Source organism: Pyrgilauda ruficollis, unplaced genomic scaffold (genome assembly GCF_017590135.1).
Source record: "Pyrgilauda ruficollis isolate IOZ18807 unplaced genomic scaffold, ASM1759013v1 scaffold12, whole genome shotgun sequence".
Taxonomy (NCBI): Eukaryota; Metazoa; Chordata; class Aves; order Passeriformes; family Passeridae; genus Pyrgilauda; species Pyrgilauda ruficollis.
This window is the reverse complement of record NW_024510321.1, coordinates 11,994,513-12,018,401: the sequence shown is the minus strand read 5'-3', so window position 1 is coordinate 12,018,401 and position 23,889 is coordinate 11,994,513. Positions and strand designations below refer to the sequence as shown.

Sequence of the window (23,889 nt, the reverse complement as noted above, 5' to 3'; positions counted from 1 at the left end):
TGACTATCATGCTGGCAATAATGGTATAGCAGATTTTCCTGTGTCAGAGCATCATTATGGCAGCTTGACAGAGCTGTTCATTATAATGGGCTCTGAAAATTAATGGAGAAAAAAGAAAGATTAAAAAACTCCCCTCCGCCCAGTCTTGGCACAGTTGTAGACATCAGCAGGGGTTTTCCATGCCTGGGAAAGAGAAATCAGTGTGATGAATTAGCATCTCGTTCACTGTATTTACAATTTTGGAGCCCAATTCCATAACACTTCATCAGCATAGGCATAGTTAATCACAAGAATCGTTTCACTGGCTGCAGCGAGACCACTTGTGTTTGGATTTCAGACTGAGCTTTTGGGTTTAGCTCCCTCAGGCAGAAATTTTTGCTCAACATTTGGTTTGAACAACCAAAACACAGAGGTAGGAAAGAAGTTGTTTTCCTTTCTCATGCTGGAGTCAATTAAATGCAGACACTGTGGTCTCAAGACCTCTCTTGGCACTGGGGACACTGCAGGAGGACTAAGCAGTGTGTCCTGCCTCCCTTTCCTGCCAGCTGCCACTCTGGTGGCATTTGATAAACCCCAGGAGTTGGTCCACGTGGTAAGAAGAGATTGTTTCCTCATCCTGCAGTGAAATTACCAGGTAGCTGAAGACTGTCATGTTACCCTCTAAAGGTAATTAGCTACAATAGGTGAGGAGCACCCTCTATTATTGGTCTTAGTTGTATTGTTAACTCACACAGAATAGATTTATCTTCTTAATGCTAAGAGCTCTCATTTCTATTCCCTCTTTTATATAAAAGTAATTGCTTTATCTCAGCTATGAAGGACAGTGTTCTGTTGCTTGTGTTTATCTGGGGCTGCTGCTGCCAAATTACGTGCAGTATGCAATGTGCATGTGATCAGCAGTGACTGGAATAACTCGAGACTGGCCAGGAATAAAAGGGCTCAAAGAGCATCTCAGGAATAGCCTGGCTCAGAGATGGGAAAGGCCATGTCCTAACATTGCTTTGTGTCCCACATGTCTGGGAGCTGATGACTACAGCAAATGAGCCACAGCAAACCCAGAATAACAGGACAGCAGATGACACAGCAGGGGCCTTTTCACCCTATGTGCTTATCCTGTAAGGGTAAGCCATTTTTTAAAATGGCCCTTTAAAAATATTAAGAAGGCTTCATAATAAGTTATCTAAAAAAGGCAAAGAAATAAAATTGGATTTTTTGCATTAGGTAAAACAGGGTCCTGCCACAGGAAACGCAGAGAAATTTAAAGAGGGAAGCAATATGAAGTACAGGGAGAGACATGAAATTGTGAATATGCTGTGACCCATGTCAGTAGGATGCCAATTCTGATCCAAACTGCTGCCATACCAAGGTGACACCAGTGGCACTTACTATGAATAAAGCTATGGGCTGAATCAGGGTATTTTCAGTGGAAACATATCTAATAATTATCCCTTTCTCACAGATAAAACCAGTTATCAAAACAAAATAAACAATATTTTGGATGAGAACTCTCTATGTTCTTGCTAGTCACACTTACTTCGGCAATCCTCTTGTGCTATGTGATTGTCAATTTTAATATCATCCACAGCAATTCCTCCGGTTCCTTTTCCAATTTCTCCCTCAATAACCACCTGGAAAAACAACACAGTGTTCACATTGTTTTCATGGTAGCATACAACTGTAGCAGTCAGGATTTCTTAATCAGTTGTTAACACACATCTTCACTTGATGACACATTTGTGGCCTGAAAATCTGCATTGCTTTTATGAACTTATACAGGTAAATGTAAATTATGTACTGACACAACTTTATGAAAGATTTCACATCAGCAAAACAGTGGCAAAGAGGCACTTTTGTGACTGATGATAAATGATATATAAAGTATTTATTTGGCCTCTAATAACAAAGTGCTTGTATCACAGTAATCTGAGATACCATGAAATATTTCACTATTATTAGCCACAGCAAACGTAGCTCATCTGTAGGTGTAATACTGTCTACATAAATCCTTGGGTGACACCTTTTACTGCGGTGTATAACACACGAGCAGCAAGGCGTTGCTGGCCTTGGCTGCGGTAGCTCAGCGAGGAGCAGCCAAGCTCACCTGGTAGTGTTTCACAGACTTGTGAAGAAGAACACGTCCTTCCTTCCAGTAGTTTGCCTGGTGCCCGCTCAGGGTCCACAGCACCTGGTCATATTCATCCGGCTTTTGGTAGCGCAGTTTGATCTTGAGGGTGCCGACGTGCGCGCCGGACATGTGGTACCAGAACGTCATGCAGTGCGCGGAGTTCTGCGAGTAAATCACGGGACTCAGCAGCCGGGCCACTTTGCCTTTCTGGCTTTCATCAGCTTGTGAGTAAATGAAATTGCCATCTCCTACTGTGACAGAAGGACTGTGTTAAGAATAGCCACCAGCTTTAATTTTCTTTGTTAACATAAGAATCCCTGACCACCCCATATTTTTTGCTTTCTTTCTGTGCTGATGGGTCAAGCATCACAAACAAGAGAGTCAGAGTATGTTGTTTTGGGAGTTCTAGGAAAGCTGATATGCTTTGAGAAGAGGGCCACAAAGCTGATCAGAGGGCTGGAGTACCTCTCCTGTGAGGACAGGCTGAGAGTTGGTGTTATTCAGCTTGGAGAAGAGGAGGCTCTGGGGAGACCCTTTCAGCCACTAAAGGGGACTTACAACAAAGATGAGGACAAACTTTTTAGTAGGGCCCATGGTGACAGCCTAAAGGGTAATTGTTTTAAACTAAAAGTGAGTAGATTCAGACTAGATATAAGGAAGAAATTTGGTGGGTGGTGAATCACTGACACAAGTTGTCCAGAGAGGAAAAAGACACACCACCTCCAGAAACATTCAGAGTCAGGCTTGAAGATGTCCCTGGTCACTGCAGGGCAGTTGGACTAGATGACCTTTAAAGGTCCTGTCCAACCCAGGCAATTCTGTTATTCTGCACTTTCCTCTGGCCATCTCCTCTGCTGTTCACTGGGATATTTTGTGCCAAGAGTGAACCCTTACAGCGTGCTCACCACATGAAACACACAAGGCATTTGTTATGTTAAGGGAAGGAGGCACAAGCACGTTTGGTGAGACAGCATTATGTGCTCCATTAGTCAGTGTGCACCTCCTGAAAACAGCCATCCCTGGTTCAGCAGTCTAGAGAGAAATCCCTGGGGCCTACTCTATGTTAATTGTGCAGAGCTATTAAAAAAAAATTCTGTTTGAAATAATCTGTGCTCAAGGGGCAAGATTAGAATGGGAAGAACACTGAGAAGGGTGAAATGGCTTTGAGCAGCCGTGGCCCGAGATCAGGCACTGAGATTTAAAGCATGTTCCCAAATAGAGGTTGAGCATTGTCACAGATGGTGTCAGAATTATGCCCTTGATTTTTGTAACAATATGTCAGGCTCTATATATTTGTGAGCCCTTTTTTCTGAAAGAGTAAGATTATAGCTTATAATATATAGGTGATTATAGCTTTCTCAAGAGCATAATGGATTTATACTCATTGAAATCTGAACACCTAACACCCTTAACTTGGAAACTTACTTTCTCAATCATGCTGAGAGAGAAGCATGTGGGAGTGTGATTAGTTTGGTAACAGAAAATTGCTAAGTAAGATACTGACTATAGAGATGTGCTTCTGAATTACATCAGCCACACATCCATTCCAGTCAGCTTTTGAACAGTGTCTTTGCAGAGAGTCATGGTGGAAAAACACAAAGTTCATCCTGGTGTGTGTAAGAATAGATTGCATGTGCAATGCACTCACACAAAAGGATGGAGTCAGCATTTATTGACATCATCCTATTGAGAGTAGGAAGGACAAAAGTAATAATAAAAAATACTATTTCTCAAGTATTGCTGAAATAAGTACACAGTACATATCACAGTTTATACCAACACTCAAAAGAAAGAAAAGTAAAAAGAGGCAAAATAAGACGTTTTGGAAGGGTGGTGTTTTGTCAGCATTGGTCTTTGCTATACACAACATCCTTGAATTTCATGTGAAATAGTGTATAATTGGATTGCAGTGGTATAGTCCTTCCTACATCAATGAAGACAGGAAGATGAGCATTGCTGCTCTGGTAAGCATAAGAAGGACAGAGTAGTGAGATGGGCACCAGAAATAAAGAGGAGAGGGTTAAACCCAGTGGCTAGACCTAATAAATAAGAAAGGAACATATTTCTTCTAATATGAGACAAGGGTGTTTTCTTTTGTTTGGATCTTTCAGTGAGCAGTAGAGGTATCCTGCCCAATATGCATGTTGAAGAATTTTATAGGAGAAGATGATGTTATATTGCAAAATAAATTTAGGCTTTTTTTCCCCTGTGTTTCTGCAGTAACATCTTGTCCAGCTTCTTAAGCAGGAATGCTTTTGTCTATACATTCTTTCCAATTTCGCTTCTGTGCAGAGCAACACAACGTGCAAATCTCTTCAAAGAATGGGGAAATCCATTGGGAGGAAAAAAGGAAAATAATCACAGCATTAGGATGGCTGTCTGAGTTGGAAGACCTAACACTGGCCAGATTTCATCACAAGGTATATAATTTGAAGTGACATGCTGTGTATCCTGCCGTCTACAAGCAATTGCTGTTGAAAATTTCTTCTGTGCATTTTTTCAGCTTTACACATGTGTCTGAGAGAAAGATATGTCTGGGAGTTGCTCACTGTGATTTTCTCAATACATGGGATGGCATTGTTGTGCAGCTGAGGGTTTGTTTGGGACATCAGTGCCATTCAGATTGCTCATGGTCTGCTTTCACACCCACCCCACTCGCTCTGTGCCTGCTGGCAGGCAGGCCACAAACCTGGCAAGAGAAGGTGCCCTTAGAATTCAAGGAGAATTTTGGAAAATATTGAAAGTGAAGTAGAAGAAAAAGGGGCTGCCTTTAAGATTTACTAAAGCTATAGCTCATGGAACAAATAAGTTTTCTGTACTAGCAGGGACCAGTGGAAACAACAAAATCTCATTTGAAGAATATAATTTCTTCATGTCCTGATTGAAGATAGGTTCTCTCTCTATAATCCTTGATGGCAAAGTGCAGATAGCTCTCATTTTCAGAATATTATTGCAGTGCCAGGTCAGGAACTCTGTCTTCATTGTCTTAATTAGAGCTTTACTTATGCATGCCTTTTAGATTTTGTCAGTCTCTGGCTAACATAGCTTTTAACCTCCTTTCAATGTCAGATCCTACTGAGCCATTTCACTTTACTCTACATCAATTTTTCCACCATTACAGCCTTCACTTCAGCTAACTGCATTTAGTTAATTTGATGCCATTTATTTGTACAATGCCATTTATAGTCAAAGTATTACAAGTTTTTTTTTCCCCCTGAAACTACTGTACTTGTCTTAAGATTCAATTGAAAGTGTCTCAGAATTTAAAAAGTCCAATTTTGTCTAATTTCCTTGTCATTCTCATTAAGCAAAGGGTAGCAGAAGTGGGAAGGGGGATTCATCTCAACCCATTTGATTAATCTGCACGTATGCAAGCAAGAATGCTAAAGTAAGAGGCTGTGCAGGTCACACAGTGCCCTCCCTTCTCCGCTAGCCTGCAGCAAATTTATTGCCTAATTATGCTGAGCTATGAGTTAGTTACTGCAAAACAAACCAATCAATTCCCCAGTGTGATATTTCTTGAAAACCTCTTTGTGAGCAGAGGATGGCCATAATCTCCAGCTCCTGCTGGAAAGGAGAGGGGCTTGGTAACACACCCATCTGGGAAGTTTCACTTACATACAACACTTTCCTGTGGTGGGTAGCCCCTCTAACTACAAACAGGAATAATATGATGTCATTAACTGCCTGACTGTATTAGTTGGTCAGTGATATTTGCAAAATATTTGGTCATTCAGATTTTTTTCTACCCCAGGTGATGATTACCCAAAAGCAAGTCAGGGGAAGGCAATATCTTCAGTTCCTGACAAGAAGCAATCTTTATTCCCCAACAGAAAGGACAATTACAGCCAGTTGTGATTACCGGTAATGGATTAGGTTTACTAGCGAACCATCTTTGTGACTTTATGTATTTTAGATATAATTCACTCTCCTGTGATTTTGGAAGACATTGGTATTAAACAGAACAATTTCATCCTGAGTAAAATAGCACATCATGAACTCATGATTACCTGAGTGGTCTTGAATCGGCCCGGTTTTGCTGGTCAGGATTGCCCACCTTAAATCCACCTGGTTGTCATGCTCCCAGTGGCATAAAGTCTTTTGGGATCCCCAGCCAAAGCCACAGTTGTATAGCGGCGGCTCTGCAAGGAAAGATGAAAAAGGGGGGATGAAATGTGATTATTAATTGCATAATTCAGATTTTGTACTTCAAAACAAATGCATGCATTCGACCATTAGTAGAACCATTCCTTCCCGAGACTCTGAGAAGCCATAGCAAGAACAGCCCTCCTGGGAAACAGATGAAAAATCACTATTTTTTGTAAAAGATGTGGTTACTTCTTGTCTCTTTATGACCCATATGATGGGATTTTTTTTCCTGTGGTTAGATTAAGTCTTCTGATTTGCCCGCATTATCTGATAACCGCATTGCAGCACAGAAGACTCATAAAGCAAGCTCTGGCTTACTTATCAGATGTATTTTCTGGTTATCAATATCTCTGTAATGGTGCCACAATTTGTAACTCTCAATGAGATTTGGAAAAAAATAAGAACAATCAGGAACATTAATAGAATGTCTTTGGCAGAAAAGGATTTCTGGTGAAGTCTACAGTTCTTGGCTGCAATAAGAACTTTTTTCAGCATCTTCCAGACAGTTAAGTAGGCCCACAAGATGGCAGCATTGAAATGGACAAATTGAGAGGGAAAAGGGACAAATGTGGCTGATTGCCAAATGAACTCAAAATAAGCTTCAAAACAAGCTCTGCGTAAAATAAGGGAAGTCTGGTATTATGGTCAGGATGAGATCATATCTTGTTTTCAGCTTCTTTTCAATTCTGCCCAAAGGTTTAATACATAGTAGCTTATTTTCTTCAATAGAACTAGGAATTTCAATGGAAAGATTATACAAAGATAGCGTATAAATCCTTTGCATTTCTTATTTTCAGAAGCAGTTTGAAATGTTTTGAGCACTCGGTTCCTACCCCATTGGTATGAACTTTTATCTCACCTTGAGCAGTGACAACTCCCAGTAGAGCAATACCCTCCCAACAGCAATGTGACCAAATCTTGGAGTATTTTCTCAGGCATGACTCACACCTTATTAAAGGAATAACTTAGGTTTACTTTAATGAGATGCTTTGTGCAAGTATGAACTAAGAACAAAGGACTCTATGCTTCCATCAATATCAGCTCAAGGGGAAGAATTGTGTTTCTTGCCCATTATTAATAAAAAAAAGCCAGGAAAGATAATGCACCTCTTAGAATGTGCTTGTTTATTGTGGGAAAATAATGAGAAATATGGGAAGTGTGTTGAGACCTGCAGCTGGCCAGACCTTTGAGGTAGAGCTCTTCCAGTCTGAAGAGGCTAAAAACTCCTGCATGTACTGAGCTGCCAGAGCAGTCTGGTAAGGTTTTTGAACTCACAACCCAGATTTTGATGGAAGGTAAACTAGAATAATAATTTTAACAACACAAAACCTCAGGTGAGACAGAATGGATATAAAAAGAGTTAATCTATCATTCTCTCCTTGCCTGCTGTGTCCTTGCTTGGCAGGCCCTTGCTCTCAGACAGTTTTTTCTCAACACACTGGATTCCTGCATTGTGGCCACTGTGCCCTCTCCCCTCTGGCCCCTAGAAAATTTCTTTCTGTCAGCAGAGACATCTGAGCCTATGGCAGCTCCTGCCCCTCTGCTCTGCCTGTCAGTGCCTCGGCTGAGCTGTGGTGTCTCTCGGCACTGAGCCCTCATTCTTCACTCCTTTCTTTCATCCTCCCCATCCCATCTGCCTCCCCCCTCTCTCCTGCTGGCCTCCAGAGGGGTCCACTCCACATTGTCACGAATGCAGCATCCTAGTTGGGAACAAATGAATTCAACAGATAATGTCTGGCATAGGAATTCAATGTGGAGGAAAGATGTTTCCTGGAGCACCCCAGCCTTTTCCAGGAAAAAAGCAGATCGTGGTGAATAATCTCTCTTTGGGCTCAAAATATCGAAGAAGCAGAACTCAGTCTATGCACACATGAGTGCAGAAAGGCAATTCTGCAATTATGTCTCTTTTGTCAGTATATTAGGTATTTTTTTCTAGACAATGGGGCCATGATCAAAGACATCTTGCCCAAAAGGGGACATCTGAAAATCAAGGGGTTTTTAAAAGAAACAGAGTGACATTGCAATGAATTAAAGAGTTTTAAGATTGTGACAAATAGCCTTTCATTGTCAAGGAGGCCTAGGGAGAGCTATATTGCATGGCTTTGACATCAGAGCCATGAGACAGAACTTTAGAAAAGGTTTTAGAAAATGTAGAACAAAATTAATCTTATTAATCCCAAAGGATTATATCACACAAAGTAATGATAGCCTGTGTGGTATTCAAACCACAAGAAAGGAGAACAGTGGTAGATAGATCACATCCATCTGAAGATACCACACAGCACAAATGAGCCCATAGCACAAAGATAGGACTGGTATTGTTCAACTCTGAATAAAAATAAATAGCAGAATACATAGGAGAAGTATGTAAATGAATGATGAATCCAGAGGCTCAGAACAGAACAATATTCTGGTTTCTCCATTTCACAGCCTAAGTAATGTGAGATACCCAGTTAAGCTCAATGTGGATCAAAGGAAAAAAAATTCTCATATGATGTGAGTGGTACTTGCTCCCTTGAATGCTTCTAAGATTGAGCACAATTCAAAGAGAACTGGACACTGACATGGACAAGGAAAACATCCAGAATTTAACAGTTAATTCTAAAATGCAGGAAGTGACAAAAGCCTTTTACTTCATGCTCTGATGACTGTTCTGAACACTGGGATCAGAAGGAGAGATTCAAAAGAAAGCTAAATTTCACAGCTCCATCTAATAAATAGTTTCTTACACTTTCATTTGAAATATATAGTCCAGGAAATTGGCAAAGAGCCTAAGTCTGATATGCTTTGGCCATGCCTGTGTTCCTTGGCTTCAGACTCAGAGACAGCATGGTGTAGCATAAAAATGAACTTGTTTTCCATGCAGAACTAGAATCCACTGAAACTGAGGAGAATTTGACCAGTACCTGCACGCAGTTAGCTGTTTCTTGCTAGGTTCCTATTGTTTTCTCAGAAGTTATTGTGTTACTATGTTCCTTAGACAATCACAGCAATGGGATTGAAGGTCAAAGGCAAGGCATTTCAGAGTGCTCTTATTTTACGAGCTTCTTAAACATGCCATCTCTTATTGCCTATTCTTATGTCTCTTCCAGTGCTTCTCCCAGGGACTCATAAAAAAGGAAAAACAGGCCTGCTAGCCAATTAATAATGGACACTTGTAGCATTAGGATAGGTTCATTAGGGTTCAGTATGGACAATGGATCTGCCCCAGAAAAGACAGGCTAGTTCAGCCCTCCTATTAAAGGTCCCAGGGGGCTGATACAGTAGCTCACAGCAAGCTACAGGCAATCTGTCCTTTTCTTTGTCCTTGAACTATAGCTTGGCAGCTCTGGTGGAAGGAAGGAAACTAGGGACGAGTAACAATTGTTGGGCTCCCTCTGCATTGCTGGCCCATTCCCATGCTAGGATAATTCTCCTGCCAATAGGTGATTGATCTCTGGGTTTGTGTGTATTGAGAGGACAAAGAAAACCAGCTATTATGTAATCAAATAGCAGCAGCTCAGATGAGAATCTGAGAGGGAGGTGTGATGAAATCCCATATGCCTTTTTCAAAATGTAGGGTACGTGATACTGAATTAAAACAGATTTATCCTCTCAAAGAATAACCAACAGCTGTACTTTTTGACCACATCTTGCTCACAGCTGGGACCATTACTGCACATGAACAAGAAAGTAATTTGAAAATCTAGTTGAGTGAGTTTCTTGTGAGTCCATTAATCTTTCGTGGCCCACAGACTTTGACATATTTTTATAACTCCTTCAACAAGAGGCAAGAAGAAGCATGATGGCATTAAAAATGATATGAAAGTGCTCTCTAAGATGCTCTTGCCAAAGGGTAAATCAACATTAAAATAGGAAATTACAAACATAATTTGGACCACTTCAAAGTCGTATATTTGGTCTCATTTGAATTTGCATTTTTATACCATTTATGCTGGCAGCACAGAATTACCTTAAATGATAGTAAATGATAATTTAACTGCGTTAATATCCTTTTACTGACAAAAAGTTGCTCCAGCATAAATGAGAATCAGACGTATTCTACCTTTAAATTATTTTTAGCAGAGATTTTAACTTCAATATTTTTAGTTATATTTTTCTGACATAGTTATTACATGTGTGAAAAACAAGGTACTTCTCAGAACAGTCTTCTTTACAAAGGACTCAGATTACACACTGAGAGCATGTAATGTAAATTAACAGCTTGCTCTGTATGTAAATAGCTAAGAGACAAGCATTTCAAATAGCCCTTTAGAATTGAAAAATATGTGTTCAAAAACAACTAGATGTTAGAAAGAGTTAGGGCTGAGAACTGAGGTATTTACCTTGACAAATGGATTTGTAAAAGGCATCTTTTTAAGTTTGAGGAGGAAACTAGATCCTCTCTTAAAAAAAAATAAAAATCCAAACCTTTAAACACTTTTAGCAGTTTGAAATCATGATTCTTTTTATTTTCTTTCAATTGAGTCCCCTTGAAATGAAATGTAAACGACTCCTTGATGGAACAGCTTGTTTATATACAGAGGCTTTCCAGCTATTTGCTCTTAACTGTTTCCATAGTGTATGAAAGCTGGTTGGAATAGGATAATCTCAGGCTTTGACACACACAAGCACGTTAGTCTGGTATAACAAGATCAGGGATATTTGCAGGCTGGAATGCAGGCAGGAGGACAGCAGTACGTGGTGCTGGCACCTCCTGCAGAGTACCTGTGCCATGGCAGGTGCTGCTGCAGGCTGGGCTGGTCAATCTCTGTCCCCAGGCACTGTGGCACAGGCTGCTGCGGCCACCACTGGCACCATGGAGCTGATGCAGGGTCACCTGCTGGAGCCTGCAAACTGCAATTGATCTGGAATAGCTCCTTGGCTTGGAGCTCATCATTTACCCCACGGTGCATTAGCATCTAAAGGTAAACCAGCCTTAAAGGGAATTCAGGCCAAAGCTGAAGGCTCAGTCCTTGATGTGTTAAATTCCTACCTTGTTCAGCTTGAGAAGAGCTGAAAGAGTGCACTTATCCTCAGGCAGCAGAGGGCCAGGGGCCCCAAGCAGCCGTGGAACTTCAAGAGCAGTTTAAACCACGTTATTTGTGGCTGACAGGACAGACTCGCTCCCGGCTCCACGGCCTGCTCCCCGTGCTGCACTGTGGCACTCGGGTGCAGCCATGCCCCTTCAGCAGAGGGAAGTGTTCATACCACCTCCAGGCCAGGAGGGGTTCCCCCATGCTGAGGGAAATTTCTGTCTGCCCGTTTTGGGGAGTTTTTGGCTGGTTTTCAGTGAGGGATTATGAGGCAGCTGGAAACCTTTATGTCTTAAACTGGAAATTCTGGAAACCTTATTCTTATTTATTAGCGTCTGGCTGATCTCTATCTAAGATCTTTGTAATGTGCTGCCATGTGGGAGCCTGGAGTTTGGGATGTGAATTCGCCCCTTATTCCCCGGAAGGAAATGGTTCCTACCAGCACAATGCAGGGAAGTAACACTGGCATGCTCTGAACAGAGCCTCAGAAACTCTTTTAATAGAGAAAAAAACTTGGCACATCGCAGAGTAAGCAAAGGTGGTGCAGGAGGGAAGTAAGGAGAGAAAATGAGGATATCTTAATCTCTGGTAGTAAGAGTCAATCTGTTGCTGGAGAGTCCCACCCAAGCCAAGGGGATTGAACAGAAACTGCAGAGCAGCTGGCACTGCTCGGGAGGGAGTGAAACTGCACTGCACAGAGGCACTGTCTGAATCTGCATTTTGTTTAAATGCAAGGAGACAGTTTAAAAAACTGTAAAAAAATCCTTAATGTCATCAAAATAGAAACCTAACAGATAATTTCAGACATAAGAATTAAAATGCTTTGCTCTAAATACACTGCACAGAATCTTTTCTTCCTCTGCATTCCCAACCCGTTGGCAGAACTGAGATCAGCAGCAGCCTTCCAGCCCTTCAGCAGCACCGACTGTGAAGGGGAGGGTGGAGAGGTGTCCCAACAGGGGGGACTGGCTCACTGTTGTGTTTCTCATTGCATTGGTGCTCCACGATTTGCCTCTGCTCATAAAGCAGGGCAGAGGTAAAAATAGTGTATGCTGACTTAGCCAGCTGGGTGACCCTGGAGACAAATTTTGAGGAGAGTAAAAGCATTGGCCTCTGCAATATCTGAATGCAGAGGCTGAGAGTGGGAACAACATCTGAGCTAAGTCAGCTCTATCTCTTAATCAGATCAACATCGTAAGTGTCCTTTAGGAATTTTTTTACATTATTAGTCCCTTTCTTTCACTTGAAGCAAGAGTGGATTCTGTCACATGGTTGAGGAAACAATGATAAACATTTACCCACCCTGTTAATAAATCACTTGCAAGACTGTGCCTGACTGTGCTTTAATGCAGGAAATGGGAGTAACTGAAAACTGACCTCTTTACTGCTCCACAATTATTGATGCAAAGGATTTTTAACCAGTGCTTATAGTTTTTGGAGTTTGGGTTTTCTGCCCAAATCCACCCTCTCCCCCATTCCCAGTAAATTGTACAGGATATTAAAAAAAATGGTTGAAAGCTGAGGAAGCAGCAAACTAAGGAATTTAAAAGCTTCTAGCTATTGTATTAAGTAACAAGGACCTGCTGCCAGTGACAACTTGGTTTTCCCTTTTCAAGTACGTGGTAGCAGTTTATGTAACCCCATTTCAAGTAAACTTGCTAGAAAACAATATTGTAGAACTGCCAGCTCCCTGGTGGAAAAAAACTGGCAAACTTTACTTGTCTTAGTTTTGTAAAACCATGGATATAAATAGTGAGTGGGCCTGTGTGGCTGTTTTTGTTTTCCTGGAGTTTGCAAACACACTTTGTGTCACTGACATGCCACATTTAAACAGTGCACTGTGTGATTAAGTTAGTTTAATTTTGTCAGCACTTGGCATTTGCTGATGCAGAAGGAAATCTTGTTCTCTGCTGTATCTACATGTGGATGAAAGGAATAAAATATTTACTGTACAGAGCTAAGAGACCAGATGCTTCTTTACTTCAGAGACTTCAAGGAATGGTAAGTCAGGGAGTGCTGCAATTCATTATTTTGTCTCTGGCATGAAATTTGGGTATGGAATTTATTGTGGTTTTAATAAGAATTTTTTTTTTTACCTGGTTGTAATGTATTGTCAATTACTGTTGGCTTTTCTGTATTCAGCACTGTAGTCCCACCTGGAAAAGAAATTATGCGTATCATGATACATGTGACACAACAAAGGACACAGCAGTCATTAGGAATAACCTATATATAAACCTGAAATATTACTGTCTTTATTAGACATGTAGGTAACCGAGTATGCGAGCTTAAGCATGAAAATACGACATTAAAAGTCTGGTTTCCTTTATCAAAAAAGCCCCACAAGAACTCTTCATTAAATAAAGCTGCATATCTTTGGAGTCCTTGCAAACACCAACTAAATCATCCTCAACATGTGCCTGTGACCGTCCTTGATTTATAGACACTGATTTGCTCCAAATCACATGGGAAGTGAGCAGCTGGTCTTCATGACACCTCCTAAGAGTCACTATTTTGTTCATTTACCCATGACCTGCTGTTTCTCATACCAGGGATGTGAGGTAAAACTGGGGCTCCCTGTAAGTTGTTTCATAGCTCCCTGTAAGTTGTGAGACCAGTTCACAGGAGAGATGCATGGAAATTGCCAGACTTTAGGATCTAGTCTAAGGTAGGTTTCACTTCTGTCTCAAAGTGAAGGAAGAATTAAGGACTTCCCCATTGTCCTTTTCTTCATGCAGATAAACAAGAGGTGAGTGGGGTCATGGCCCTCTCCTAGGCTTACTAATTGATATTTTTAAAATACTTGACTTTTTAAAGCAAGCCTCATATTCATAAGGAAACAAAAAGGAAATTAGTACAATTATAAATGCACGGTGGGGTGCTGATTACCAGTCAATGACTCCTGTTTTTCTTTTCTCCAGCAAGCAAGTGCTTAAAGCATTATAGAAAGGATGACTGTGATGACTTCCAATGAGAATGAATGCCCAAGCTGTACCAGCTTTATGTTTGTGAGAATGATCTGATGGGAAATGCTATAAACCACGCAAATAGAGTAGCTCTGTATGGGGTCCAAATAGAGCAGGAAGGAATTTGGCCTACAGCACAATTACAGTTAATTGCAAGGGAGGCTTCACTGTGCTGCTCACATATGTGCAAGTGCTGTCAGGGAAGCGGCTCTGCAGCGGCGCACGCGAGCGCCTGCACCGGGAACGGGTGAGAGAGGGCAGGGCACTCGTGAAATCCCCTCTGCACTGCCCTGCTGTCCTTAACGGGCCGCAAGACTCACACACGTGCCTTCTATGCAGTTTGGAGGAGGAAAAGAATGTTTACAATGATTTATTGGTAAAATCAGTTCTGTGCATTTTGCTGTGCATTTGTAAGTAAAACCATATGTACAATGCATTGTTCCTCCAATGTCCAGAACAACTGGGCATGCACTGCCTAGGGTTTCTAGGTGTTGTAATAATAAATTGTACTTAAGTGTCTGCACTTTTGTAGGAGAGCAATGCAGTAATTTTCAATATTAATGCTGAAAAACATTCAGTTCCCTGGAAGAGATTGTGCTCAGGAAGGTTGGCGGCTGTTCCCTTGTCTTAGAGATTATAAATTGCCCCCTAAGCACAACCAGCAGAAACTGTGGAAGGTTTTCCTTCTGCTCAATAAATGTTCCCTAAGGGACATGTGGGATGGAGTTCTGAGCTCCTTGAAGTGCAGACTATGTACATGGAAGGTGCTTGCATAGATCTGTCTGCTTTCCCTGACAGAGCCTCCTCTATGTGCAGTATGTCTCTACCTATTGGGCTTTGCACGACAATGTAGGGTTCTGCAGGAAGCTCTAGTGTTTCCTGACCTGCCTCCTTCTTTTCTGAATAATAAATAAATAAATTACATTGTTTAGTAACATTGAAAGCTTTCTGAGCTACCTTAACACAATACAGACTATTTTATCAGACTCCCTTCATGGCTGTTTTCAAAAAGAATAAGGTTAATCTGAGACACTGATTTGAAAAGCAGTGACAGTGACCATGCACTGTCTTTTCCACTCAAGCATTGTTTTTTCAATTTATGATTTGCAGCTTTCAATTACAGGAGATATTGGCAAAGCTCAGAGAGGGTTTGATATTGAAATTTCACTTTCATTTGTATCTGTTGCCTGATGTTCTACTTGGCTCATTCCAAAAAGCCAATCTCTTACCTAAGCTCACCCAATGACCTCTTGGACAGCTACTGCCAGATTTTAATGCTATTTTATGTCATGGATATAAGAAGCAATAAACATTTATTAGATGAGCACATCAGGGAGCAGTGATGAAATAACTTGTGTCACTGCATCTAAAAACAACCTCAATTACTGCAGATGTATAGATCTAATCAAACAGACACATAGATTTGTGGAACAAGTGACCTCCAACAAGAGATCAAAAACATATAGATGCAGTGTCAGCTGTCTAGAAGAACTAATGATTCTGTGCAGAAGTGTGAGGATATGAAACCTAGCAAGCTTCCTCTATTTCAGATGCTGTCTATGTTACATCTCCCCCTCCTACTTTTCTGGTGGTGGTGGCAGCTTGGAGAACATCAGCCCCTCTGTGGCTGTAATGCTGTGTAGGAAGGGAAGCTCATGGGAATATTTCTGGCAGTGTGAGTATATGGCAGTGCACTTTGATGAAACAAATCTGTTTTGTTTCTGACTAGGAAAGGTTTGGGGATGAGATTTGAGTCCCATACTAAGTTTTAGGTAGGAAGCCTATATGTAAACCAAGCAATATTTCAAGTTCTTCAATCTCAGAAAATAAATGTCAAGAGTATTGTCCAGCTTTTCTTCTTAGTAAGAGAAAGTTTGATTAGAAGATTTGATTAGACACAATTACCGCTCAAAAAATTGCCCTCTCTTCCATCTAGTCACTATTATTTTCTTCAAAAATTACATAGCTGAGAAAACAATCAAAAGTATTGTCATATGTAAAAGGCAGATGCCCATGTTTTGACAGCACTAACAATACAAACTGCATACTAATGCCCATTAGTACTGAGTGGTTAAATCAGTGCAAACATTAAGCTGGTGATGGATATGAGCTACAATGAATCTGCAATGGAATGAGGATGGTTTCTGCACCTGTCAGTTGGTAGTCATCACCTGTGCCACTGTGACAGTTTGCCTGGTCATCATCACACTCATCCACAGGCTTGCCTTCGGAAACGGTAGGGACAGCGGTCGGAGCTGAAACAAAACCCAGTTGTTCGGTTAAAACACGAGCTGGAGAACCAGCCTGCAGCTGGGAGTAACGTCCGGATGAGCACCATGTGTTGTGTCTGAACCAATTCTACTTTGCAGGTTGCTTGGTACTTTGGAATGAGGAGTATCTGCTCTGCCTCCTGCACTGAGGCATATCTGAGCTCAAGGGCTGAGCAGAGCTGGGCAGCAAAGCCCCAGACTGTCTATTCACTGGGTGTTTGTTCCTGTCAAGGAATAGTGAAAGCCTGGCAAGGCAGAATGAGAGTCCTGGAGGGCTGTGTGTGGGGTAGAGACTCCATAATTTTATTGCACCCTCAAGTCCCAGGGAGTGGGCCTGTGCAGAGAAGGAGGGGGGTGCATGCTGAAGGTAGAAATTCTCTAGCACCCAATGAGTTACTGAAGAAACCTCTCTGCAGCACACACATACGAGAGGAAATGTCTGAGCACGGTTCTGGTAGCAGCAGCAGGAAGGCAGTGTGATGTGGAATCACTTTGTGCTCAATAAGGACACATGGAAGGTGTTTCTTTTGTTTTTTGTTGAAGTTATAAATAAATAAGATATGAGTGATGTCAGTCATCCCTCCCGGCCACCTGCCTGCTTCTCACTGCTGATGACTTTCCGGTAGCTGCTGCCTAACCAGTAAAATTCTGAACCTTGTTATTACAGTTAAGAGCTTCAGGTTTGTGTAAGATGCCAGAAAACACATAGCCCAGAATCTGCAAAGCACACCACATCTGGAAAACCAGAACACAGAGACTTGGTGCTACGTTTACGTTTGTGTTTCATGCCGCACGTATAGTTCCCTGGCTTAAGATAAGCACTCCTGGAATGTGATCCAGGCTTTTGTCTCTTCTCACTCACTGTTATTTTCATTAGCAGTATTTTTCACTCATTATAGGCTATGCAATAATGTATGTCTTTTGCAGATTCTTCTTTTCCTTTCTACTGTCCTCAGCATCCGTTGGCCACAGAAGATCACATACACTGAATTCTTGGCTTGAAAATGTCAGGAGAGGTGGTAGTTTTTGAAGTAGCTATATTATGGGATAAAACATGCCTCTTTAGGACCCTGACCTATGCTTTACAGGTTCAATCTATCCCTAGTTAAAGAAACAGTTCTGTACGTATTATGAATTATGCAGAACATTTGTTACCCACATTGCTATAAAAAACCCTCTGGGGGATCCCTCTAGTTTTCTACATCCAGTTAAGTTTCTTATCTTGATCTTTGTGTCCCTATATAGCCTCAAGCTTGCCTACATCTCTGCCATCATTTCATATAAGCCCCCCTGGGGTGCTTCAAGCACACAAAACTTGCCCTTGCTCATTACTGCTGGAGAGCTGATTTCTGCTCCTCTCTGTGCCAACCTCCACACTTCTTTTCTCATCTCAACTCTTTTCTTGCTCAGTAAATCTCAGGTGACTTCATTCAAATTCCTCTTTAAGATGCAATTATACAACACTAAGCATTATTGTGCTTCTCCCACAGGCAAATGGGAACTGACCTCACGTGTCCATGGGTGACCTACAGGTGAGCATACATCAAAAGTATACCATAGCAAGAAGAAAGAATGTGAAAAGATGTGTCCCAATGGAAAAACAAGAACCTACTTGCTATTTCAGTTTGCCTAAAAGCAAAGGGTCCTCCATCTCACTGAGCAATATATTCTTGTGAGGTGGCCCACAGACTCACTCCTGGATGGCTGGGTGGCTACAGGAGCCCTGTGGCTGAAGGGCTTTGCCCAGAGGTTGTGAGTTTACATAAGGCAGGTGCTGGGTTTTCTTTTTTTCTGAACAAGCAGCACAATAGTTTGCAGGAACTAAGTATTCCCACAGGAAATGAGGACTTCCTGCGGGAACTAAGAAGTATTTCCAGCCTCCCCACTTTCCGGGCCAAGTAAAATCATACTAATTCAATCTCTAAACTAAAAAAAACAACACAGAACTCATCAGTTCTCACAGCAAATGCCTCCCACACTTCCGTCTTGGGGGGAAATGGTGAGAAAGAAATGGAGGTAGAGCAGTTGTTTCCATTCATCTTGGGAGCCTGTTCAGCTGCTTCTGTAAGAGGTGTCATACGAAACCCCAAATAATATGGTTTGTTATTCTGTATTTTTAAACTGTGTGGATTATAAACCTTACCACTGTGTCATCATCCACCAGATAAAATTGTTAAATTCACATAGTGTTATCTGTAGTTATCTATGAAGTTAAATAATTATGTTTATATAACAAAAATCAAAGCGGACTTCATGTCACAGTCCAAGGACAAATGTCTAAACTTTGCTTTTCCTGGTCTTTCATCTCCTACATACTCTTGCACAATTAAAGCTTAGTAATGAACAAAGAGGGCCCCTTTACCCCCCAAAAGTAACACCACAGACACGGTCCAGTCAAGTGATCTTTGCCTACCATAGATTGTGGCATGACTTTCAGGTCCTTTGGAGGATAGAGGGAGGTAATTACTATATTTAATGCAAAGCTCCCTCTTCATTCTTGGAAAACATCTCCTCCAGGGTTGTATCATGGTAACATAAAATTTAAGTTCCTGTCTTTATTCTCTCGTAATAGCTCTATGATTCTCAAAAGTATAATCATAAGGCTGTTTAAGGGAATGGAAAACCATGTGGAGAATATCACTGTGATTCAACAAAGGAACGGGAAAAAGAATAATAATTGTGCCTTGGGCACATTCAAATGTTGCAGAGAGGAGCTGAATAGGCCAAGGAACAGCACTAATGGCAGTCACGGAAGTGAGAGTCCGATGTGCTGCCTGTGCAGACACAGCAGTCTTCAGCAGCAGACCAAGCAGAGAATGTATTTATGAAAATAATAAAGTGCATTCATTTCTAGCAGAGCAATTACCTTCAAGTTCACAGCCCAGCAGCTCCATCCGCAGCCCCAGTCCCCCGTGTGTGGCTCTCTCAGGGTAGACACGTATGAATCGTGTCGATACAGGTTCAAAAGTCCGCAGCTCAGGCGTGTCGTAGTTGGTGTTGCCTTCAAAAGTCTGCAAAGCATGACAAATGCTACTTGTTAAAAAAGAAAGAAAAGTCTATTTTCCACCCTCATCTTTTTTCCTTCATTCTCCAGCCTTTGAATTAGGTGAGCCGTAGGCCATATTCTAACGGCTTAGTAAGTGTCAGGCATTCCCATCCTAAATGAGAATGGCAAATACATTGTTAAAGCTTCTCGGAAAAGTAATGCATTTCATTTTTCATAAACTCAGTAGCAACCAATCCATCAGGGTCCTAACAAGAGCTGAGTGTTTAATGAGACATGTTTTTAAATGACTCTCTGATCTGAGGTTTAACTGGGTGACATTTCCAACACTTCTCAGGGAAAAAAAATGGCTGAGGTGAAGATCCTGTCACCTTTTAAGTGGTTACAATAATAATCCAACTATTCAAGAGAAAATTTCAATCTGATTTCCCCCAGTGACAGAGCTTCACAAGTTGTAGCTATTTCAAAAGGCATAAATTAAACTTCAGGAGCAGTAGCTGCAAGAGTTCTTCCAGTGAGCTGGCATTTGAAGAAGAATTAGAAGAAAGAAAAAAAAAGCTGCTTCCTGACAAAACTGCAATATAATCCAACAGGCAAGGCAGGTCAGCAAATGTATATTTCAGACAAAAAAATCTCATCCCTGAATTGCACTTTGGGCTCTTCAGACATAATACAACTCTCAATGGCATTTGTAGGATACCTTCAGTTTCTCCTTTTCACTAATCTTTTGCATATAGAACACATTATAATTTGTACTTATAGCAACACCTCAAGTGCCTCCATGTAGATGATCAGCCTTAGAAGGAATCAACTGAACAAAGAAATGGTCCTTGCCATGAAAGCTTTATAGCCCAAGATAGGCAAAAGCAAAAAATGCCTATTTTATAGCAAAAAATGCCTTCAGAATATAATGTACAAAAGTCTTTAAAGTACAAAATAGGAGAATGCATATAACAATGAAGTAAAAGTATTTTCACAGTTTCCATGAATTAGTGAAATGGCAAAACTCTAAAAAACATCTTTGAACTGCAGTTCAAATTTAAGATTAGAAGTACTACCATAAGATACTTCTAAGATATTGCTGTGAAACCAGAATCATTCTTCAGGAAGAAACCATCAGATGCCCTTCATTTTGGAAGAGAACAAAACCCAACCTGCAATGAACTCCTTCTGTTCATCTGTAGCAGAGAAAACAGAGGCCATGGGAAAAGCTGGCTGAATTCCCAAGGCAGAAAACCAGCACAGGTAATCCTGATTGCTTCTTGTATTTGCAGTGCAGTTCTAAAAGCCTTCTTTGTTTTTACTGTACACTTCTGCATTATGATCACAATCCTTCCAGCCACTGCTTACAAAGTGCCAGTTGCAAAAGCCAATAGTGATGGGAGACTGTGAAGAACTAAACAAAAAAATAATTTTAACATCAATGCCGCTTCTCCTACTTCTTAGGGAAATTGCACCTCCAAGGTGGCTTCAAGGGGCACTGGTTGACCTGTGCTGCCAGTGCTTGGAAGACAGTTGTCACAAATTCATGTGTAGAGGGCCTGTCAGATCTAATTGACATGGAATTACATATTATTATATTTGAATAACAATATAGTGCAAATGATCAGAAAAGCTACCTACTATATGAAAAAGAATGAATGCCATTTTATGTATAAAAAGTAGACAGACACATGTATCTGAGGAATCCTTGCTCCCTTTTTTAATAGTAGTCTTAATAGCAACATATAATAATGAAAACTGATTTATAAAAGACATCACTATGGAGTACTGACACATAGACATTAGGATTCAATAGGCATCTAGAATTACATTGAATCACTGTCCTTTGTAGAGCAGAGCTGCCTGTGATTCAATTTTGACTGTTCATTTAAAACACATACTGATACTCTTTGTGGGAGAGGAGAGAGGAGTGTTCAGAAAAACTTCACTTTGTGAGTGTCCTTTATACAAGCTGTGTCACAAATTGCTTTACTCCACTACAAAGATAAGGTATAACAAATAATAGTTAAACAAAAGAGGAGCTAAGATGGTGAGCAGAAAAAAATCTGCCTAACTTATTTTAAAATCAAAATAAACATTGCAGAAAAATTTTAAAAGGATGTTCCAAATGGCAGGATGTTCTGAAGTTTCTTGTACCAGAAATTATGAGAGGAACTGTAAAAACAACAGCAAAAAACTCCCACAAAACATCTCATCCCACCCCCATAAAAAGCAGAAGGAGGAAAGAAGCATGAAAGAGAAAGATGACTTTATGGAGTAAACTTGAGTAAGCAAGCCCATGGACAAGAAGTTCAAATTCGATCTTGAAATGGAGTTCTGCATGGTTATTTGATGACTGGTGATTTTCACTCCTTTGAGTGCTTGAGCTAAAGCACTCAAAGGGGGAAACATTTTGCACACTCAAAAATAGCTGAAATTGGGTCAGCCAAAGAGGAGGGAGTTATGGTAGTCTTTGTGAGAGCAGCTGCAGGCATGAATAACGAGATCATGCTAAGAAACAAGGTGATGTTTCACCCAGATTCTGTTGTTATGTTTAGCTTATCACTGCTCTTTCTTCTCTGAAATGCAGTTGTTTGTTTATTGAAAGTCACGACTTTAACCAAGTGAAACGATGTGTTTCATTTCATATAACAGGGCTGTTTCTAATCCACGTTCCTGCTGTGACTCATTATAGCATCCTGTCCCATCCAGCTCTACTTACAGTTGAAAACACTACATTCCAGTATTAACATTTTAAATTCCTCAGGCTCCAAAATCATGGGATTTATCCTATTCTCTTTAAAGAAGACTTTTGCTTTGGAATAAAGTTTATTAAATATATTGAATTTTTAGGAAGGATTATAATTATGCCACAAGAGATTTGAATTCCAGCCTTCTCTGTTCCATTAATCTTGAAAGTTAATTTCTGGTGGTGATGAAAACTGAGGATGGGCTCAGTGCATTAGTTAGCACACTAGTTTTCTTGTCAAACTGCTAACTTCTGACAATGATGGCAAGTGCCTGTATTAGAAAACAGAAAGCCATGCAGCAGACGGCGCGCTGCTTCGAAAGCATATGGCATTATTTTTTTCCCTCGTTGAGCCACAGTGTAGAAGTACATGTCAAAACAACATCTATTTTAGAAAGAAAATGGTAAGATCCCATTGTTGATTTACACTCCCTTCACACTTTATGATGAAGTCAAAACTCATGGTAACAAGAGAAAGGAGATGACTGCAAAGGCTGAATCCATTTAGTTTTAATCCCCCAAACAAATGATGAAAAGTGAGAAAATGCAGACATATTCAGTGAGATTAAAACAGGAGAGAATGAAGTCCAATATTTACCAAATGTGCTTGGAAAAGCTGCATCCATGGGCCCACTCAGCTTTTCCTTTAAGGAAACACAGGTTCCTCCAATGGATGAGTCTATACAGCAAAACAGCTTTTACATCTAATTTTCAAACTAACACAGATGAGATATGGAGCAACTCCCGGGATTCCCATCTGCCAAGCACCACAACAATTTGCCTTTTGAGGGCATGTTTTGGTGTATGATTCCTTGGTCATCTAAGTACTACTGCACCAACTTGTGAGCAGGGCTGCATGCCTACTCATTTCCTCAAGGAACTGGGCAGGAGAACTAAGAAAGAGTTGTGCCTTTTGAGGCAAAAAGGCACTTTGTGAGCAGAGATAGCAAAATGGGATGGAAGACTTCAATGGGATTTGGTGTAAATAAGCTAAACCCCCAGTGTAATTTAGGTCCTGAAATGCACACATCCAAAACCAAATCAAAACAGATACATTCCCAGAAATTCTTCTGGGCTACAATTATTTTCTTTTCCTTGGAATCTAACCCAGCAATTCATTTGGCCCTCCTCTGGAAATGTACTCCCAAGCATTCTCCAAGATGCTTCCCATGTGTGAGTAAAATAGTACTTCTCACTTGGGATGGGATAACATGACCAAAACTTCATCATTTTCTTTTGGAGGCACTTGGATAAGGTCATTACAGAGAACCTGTGAAACTCTCAAAGCAATCTACAGGCAGCTGAGAAACACAACAGGTACCCCATTGAGCTGAGTAACACCATTCTCATTCTATAGGTCTGACAGAAAGAAGCAAAATAAAAGTAATTCAAATAAATTTGTCTCAAATAAGTTTGTTCACTCTCAGTTTAGAGATCAGCTTTTTAGAGTAGACTTTAAAATCCCATTGCATGGGATTTTGCAGTAAGTTGTTAGCCATAAAGGCACCGATACTGCCAGGAGTGAAGCCTGAACTAACTGTTGAATCAGCAAAACGTGCTGCCGGAGAGGCAAATGTCCCAAGGCCAGCTCTTGCCCTCAGGCATGGGACAGCTCCCACGGCATTCCTT

The 23,889-nt window shown here is 40.9% G+C and overlaps 1 protein-coding gene across 1 annotated transcript in view; it reads right to left on the bottom strand.

The window, feature by feature from the left end:
• Positions 1–23,889, bottom strand: part of NRP1 (neuropilin 1) — a 113,537-nt gene that overhangs the window by 5,125 nt on the left and 84,523 nt on the right. Inside the window, 6 exon segments of the mRNA XM_041486622.1 lie at positions 1,535–1,628; positions 2,102–2,373; positions 6,136–6,267; positions 13,386–13,445; positions 16,406–16,510; positions 19,392–19,536. Coding sequence (XP_041342556.1) covers positions 1,535–1,628; positions 2,102–2,373; positions 6,136–6,267; positions 13,386–13,445; positions 16,406–16,510; positions 19,392–19,536 — 808 coding nt within the window.